Raw genomic sequence first — 6,000 nt, forward strand, 5'->3', positions numbered from 1 at the left:
GGGACAGAAACGAAAGAGGAAGCCGCCTGGTAGAATTTTGCACAGAGCACAACATAATCATAACTAACACTTGGTTTAAGAATCATGAAAGAAGGTTGTATACGTGGAAGAACCCTGGAGATACTAAAAGGTATCAGATAGATTATATAATGGTAAGACAGAGATTTAGGAACCAGGTTTTAAATTGTAAGACATTTCCAGGGGCAGATGTGGACTCTGACCACAATCTATTGGTTATGACCTGTAGATTAAAACTGAAGAAACTGCAAAAAGGTGGGAATTTAAGGAGATGGGACCTGGATAAACTAAAAGAACCAGAGGTTGTACAGAGATTCAGGGAGAGCATAAGGGAGCAATTGACAGGAATGGGGGAAATAAATACAGTAGAAGAAGAATGGGTAACTTCGAGGGATGAAGTAGTGAAGGCAGCAGTGGATCAAGTAGGTAAAAAGACGAGGGCTAGTTGAAATCCTTGGGTAACAGAAGAAATCTTGAATTTAATTGATGAAAGGAGAAAATATAAAAATGCAGTAAGTGAAACAGGCAAAAAGGAATACAAATGTCTCAAAAATGAGATCAACAGGAAGTGCAAAATGGCTAAGCAGGGATGGCTAGAGGACAAATGTAAGGATGTAGAGGCCTATCTCACTAGGGGTAAGATAGATACCGCCTACAGGAAAATTAAAGAGACCTTTGGAGATAAGAGAACGACTTGTATGAATATCAAGAGCTCAGATGGAAATCCAGTTCTAAGCAAAGAAGGGAAAGCAGAAAGGTGGAAGGAGTATATAGAGGGTCTATACAATGGCGATGTACTTGAGGACAATATTATGGAAATGGAAGAGGATGTAGATGAAGATGAAATGGGAGATATGATACTGCGTGAAGAGTTTGACAGAGCACTGAAAGACCTGAGTCGAAACAAGGCCCCCGGAGTAGACAACATTCCATTGGAACTACTGACGGCCGTGGGAGAGCCAGTCCTGACAAAACTCTACCATCTGGTGAGCAAGATGTATGAAACAGGCGAAATACCCACAGACTTCAAGAAGAATATAATAATTCCAATCCCAAAGAAAGCAGGTGTTGACAGATGTGAAAATTACCGAACTATCAGCTTAATAAGTCACAGCTGCAAAATACTAACACAAATTCTTTACAGACGAATGGAAAAACTAGTAGAAGCCAACCTCGGGGAAGATCAGTTTGGATTCCGTAGAAACACGGGAACACGTGAGGCAATACTGACCTTACGACTTATCTTAGAAGAAAGATTAAGGAAAGGCAAACCTACGTTTCTAGCATTTGTAGACTTAGAGAAAGCTTTTGACAATGTTGACTGGAATACTCTCTTTCAAATTCTAAAGGTGGCAGGGGTAAAATACGGGGAGCGAAAGGCTATTTACAATTTGTACAGAAACCAGATGGCAGTTATAAGAGTCGAGGGACAGGGAAGGGAGTAAGACAGGGTTGTAGCCTCTCCCCGATGTTGTTCAATCTGTATATTGAACAAGCAGTAAAGGAAACAAAAGAAAAATTCGGAGTAGGTATTAAAATTCATGGAGTAGAAATAAAAACTTTGAGGTTCGCCGATGACATTGTAATTCTGTCAGAGACAGCAAAGGACTTGGAAGAGCAGTTGAATGGAATGGACAGTGTCTTGAAAGGAGGATATAAGATGAACATCAACAAAAGCAAAACAAGGATAATGGAATGTAGTCTAATTAAGTCGGGTGATGCTGAGGGAATTAGATTAGGAAATCAGGCACTTAAAGTAGTAAAGGAGTTTTGCTATTTGGGGAGCAAAATAACTAATGATGGTCGAAGTAGAGAGGATATAAAATGTAGGCTGGCAATGGCAAGGAAAGCGTTTCTGAAGAAGAGAAATTTGTTAACATCCAGTATTGATTTAAGTGTCAGGAAGTCATTTCTGAAAGTATTCGTATGGAGTGTAGCCATGTATGGAAGTGAAACATGGACGATAAATAGTTTGGACAAGAAGAGAATAGAAGCTTTCGAAATGTGGTGCTACAGAAGAATGCTGAAGATTAGATGGGTAGATCACATAACTAATGAGGAAGTATTGAATAGGATTGGGGAGAAGAGAAGTTTGTGGCACAACTTGACCAGAAGAAGGGATCGGTTGGTAGGACATGTTCTGAGGCATCAAGGGATCACCAATTTAGTATTGGAGGGGAGCGTGGAGGGTAAAAATCGTAGAGGGAGACCAAGAGATGAATACACTAAGCAGATTCAGAAGGATGTAGGTTGCAGTAGGTACTGGGAGATGAAAAAGCTTGCACAGGATAGAGTAGCATGGAGAGCTGCATCAAACGAGTCTCAGGACTGAAGACCACAACAACAACAACATTTCTTTGAAAGTGAATTATTTTGAAACTGGAAAAAAAACTGCATATGTTAGAGTGGCTTTGTGAGTGACACAGAATTATATATTTTTTTAAAATTTTGATTAACAGCTACATTTTTAGTTTTAATTAACAGCCACAGTCCTCACAATGTAATCCATAATGGATCTTGAATTTTGGTTGGAGTAGTTTGTATATATTTTTTAAAAAATTAATTCTGTAGGACTATTTAACTACCTTGCATAATGATTATGTACTCTTTTTGTCTTTGTAGGAAAGTGGTGCTCCTGTTCTCACTGATGATGTCAGCCTGCAGTTATTTATGGAACACTTGAAGAAGCTAGCTGTGTCCTCTTCTTAACAACAGCTAGCATCATAACTCTGTTGTGTTCCAGATATGGACTAATTCATAAATGTTTACATTATTTGTTGCTGTAATACCGCTAAAGATATTTAGTGATGTACTTTTTGTAATATACTTATAATGAGCATTGGGTACATCAAATCATATACATATTCCAAGAAATTTGTCAATTATTGTAAATAATTTTTGCCCTTTAAAATAAATATCTAGATTTTTATTGTATTGTAGGTGCTTTTATGGCTGTTTGGTTTGTTGTAAACTTTAGGGGCTCAGTTTAGGAAGCCATATACAAAGTATGTTATTCATATATGATAGGAACATGTGAAAGTTTGCTGAACTATATTCCCTGCATAACAGGATTTTCTTTTTATGCTGGACATGTTACAATCATTGTCACTACCACTATATATCTGCAACAAGAACATCAGTTCAAATGTGTCCACCCATCCTGATTCAGTTTTTCCATTATTTTCTTAAATCACTGAAGGCAGGATGGTTCATGCGAGAAGTGTGTGGAAGATTTCCTTTCCCAACCTCAGCTTGTGTTGCCTCTTACAACCTCATCAGTGATGGGGATGGTAAACCCTGATCTTACTTCCTTCTTTGAAATTCACAAGTCATTTGCAAGTGGGATTGACTGATTCCTGAGATCCACATCTAAAGGTAAATAACAGGTCAGACATTTATGTGCATTGAAAAAGACATTTTACAAAATTAAAAGAATACTTCTAATTTTTTGCCTGTTGTTCTGAATAGTCCAGTGGTTCAATCAGAAATTATATTTAATTCTGTAGAAATGTGCAAAATTATAAAAAAAAGGGCATGGACAACCACTGTTGAGGCTTGGGCTGTTGGAGGGGTAGAGGACACTCATGAGGAAGAGATTTAGGGATTATGCTGTTTATCCTAAACTGCCAAAATACAGTTTAAATGACAGTGTCATCTCTCTCAAACAGATCTCAAGAGCCCACTGTCATGAGAGGGTTTCAAAAAGTAAGTTACACATTATTATGGCAGGCCATGTAAAAACTTCTATTGAATGCAATACTATATGTCAAAGTGAGATAGATAGACGTTTTTTCTTTTATATGGTAGTTACCAAGTTTGTGTGACCAACATTGGGAATGTTGTACCAGTTGTTCAGTTCATTGGCAGTAGAAATCTGTGTCTCGGTCATGGGGTCAATCAAGTGCTGTGTGAATGTTCTCATCGTCAGATCCCCCTCCCAGATGTTCTTCCAGCTTGCCAAAAAAGTGGACATGACTCCCAATCAATTATCACCCAGGCCTGTATGGACTTGGTCAAGTTATTGCCACCATTTCACTATGACTAAATGTGACATTGCATTCAGTCCATATTTTGCCAGATATCCATGGTGAATCTCCGTGCAGTTTAGATGTTCCATCCACAAGAATCATACTGTCTCACATACTTCAGTTTTGGAGTTCATTTCTGGGTACCACACCATATCCATTGCACACTGTTAAGTGCCAGTTATTGGTATTGCAGGAGAAATGTATCTGCGTAAAACTGGAAATGTACTTTCTTCAGACAATGAACCACTCTTGTTAAGCAATTTGTAATTATTTTCTGAAGTTCTTGCTACAAGTGCTCCACCTCTAGTGCTGCTGACACTTAAAACTGAAATTAAACAGTGTTCCAAAATCATACTATTAGCAATGATCAAAGAGGAAGCAATGTTTGAATAAAGTTTATTTCTTATCAAACAATGGAAAATCCAGGATGGAATAATGTCAGGATAGATTGATACTCACTGTATAGCAGAGATGTTTAGTCACAGGGAGAGTTCTCACCTGCGTATTTCAGAAATGTTGGTGTCAGTAGGAAGAATCCATTTGGCATACTCTGTGAAGCAGTCATTAAAAGGAAGAATGTTGTTTTCGGCAGCATGCTCAGCGATGGGGTCATCCAGTTGTTTCTAGGCCACAGTCTGTCAGTGGCCATTCATGCAGACAGACAGCTTACTGGCTGTCATGCCCATGCAGAACACAGCACAGTGGTTGCAGTTTAGCTTGCAGATCACACGACTTTCCTGAGAAAGGTTATGATGATGATGATGATGATGATGATGATGTTTGGTTTGTGGGGCACTCAACTGCGTGGTTATCAGTGCCCATTCAAATTCCCAACCTTTGCTCAGCCCAATCTCGCCACTTTCATGAATGATGATGAAATGATGAGGTCAACACAAACACCCAGTCATCTCGAGGCAAGTGAAAATCACTGACCCTGCTGTGAATCGAATTCGGGACCCTGTGCTCGGAATAGGTGATGCTTTTGACCAGAGTAGAGTAGGTGGTGATGGAAGGATGTACATAGGTCTATTACAGGGATACAAGCCCTGAGGCAAGGGGTTGGGGAGCAGAGATTGTGTAGGGATGGACAAGGATACTGAGTAGGTTCGGTAGGTGGCAGTATACCATTGTGGGAGGAAATGAGAAGGATAGAGGGTAGGTCATTCCTCATGTCAGGTCACAATGAGAGGTAGTTGAAACCCTGGCAGAGAATGTGATTCAGTTGCTCCAGTTCTGGATGAGTCACAAGGGGAATGCTTTTCTGTGCCTGCACAGGGGGCTTTGGGAGTTGGGGGGGGGGGGGGGTGACTTGGGAGATAAGGCATGGGAGATGTGTTTCTGTACTTGATTGGGAGGGTAAATACAGTCTGTGAAAGCCTCAGTGAAACCCCTTGCCGGTCGGTGTTGCCATGCGGTTCTAGGCGCTTCAGTCTGGAACCGCGTGACTGCTACGGTCGCAGGTACGAATCCTGCCTCGGGCATGGATGTGTGTGATGTCCTTAGGTTAGTTAGGTTTAAGTAGTTCTAAGTTCTAGGGGACTGATGACCACAGATGTTAAGTCCCATAGTGCTCAGAGCCATTTGAACCATTTTTGAAACTCCTTGACATACTTCAAGAGGGATTGCTCATCACTACAGACGACTGATCATCAGTACAGATGCGGTGGCCAAGGGTGGCTACACTCTATGAAAGAGATGTCTTGATATGAAATGGGTGGCAGCGGTCGAAGTGGAGGTATTGCTGCTGGTGGCTGGTAAGTTTGATGTGGACAGAGGTACTGACGTAGCCATCTTTGAGGTGGTCAACATTGAGGAAGGTGGCTTGTTGGCTTGAGTAGAACTAGGTGAAGGGAATGGGGGAGAAGGTGTTGAGGTGCTGGAGGAAAATGGATAGGGTGTCCTCATCCTTGATCCAGATCATGAAGATGTCATCAGTAAATCTGAACCAGGTGAA

The 6,000-nt window shown here is 40.6% G+C and overlaps 1 protein-coding gene across 6 annotated transcripts in view; it reads left to right on the plus strand.

Annotated features, from left to right (window-relative positions):
- The window catches only part of LOC126413654 (protein transport protein Sec23A), a 120,510-nt gene extending 117,558 nt beyond the window's left edge, over positions 1–2,952 (plus strand). For all 6 annotated transcript variants that reach the window (XM_050083282.1, XM_050083283.1, XM_050083284.1 and 3 more), the window contains one exon: positions 2,641–2,952. In XM_050083282.1, coding sequence (XP_049939239.1) covers positions 2,641–2,727 — 87 coding nt within the window. In that variant the 3' untranslated portion in view covers positions 2,728–2,952. The remainder of the gene's footprint in view (positions 1–2,640) is intronic.
- The last annotated feature ends 3,048 nt before the right edge of the window (positions 2,953–6,000 follow it).

This window comes from Schistocerca serialis, chromosome 1, assembly GCF_023864345.2.
Source record: "Schistocerca serialis cubense isolate TAMUIC-IGC-003099 chromosome 1, iqSchSeri2.2, whole genome shotgun sequence".
In the NCBI taxonomy this organism is placed as follows: Eukaryota; Metazoa; Arthropoda; class Insecta; order Orthoptera; family Acrididae; genus Schistocerca; species Schistocerca serialis.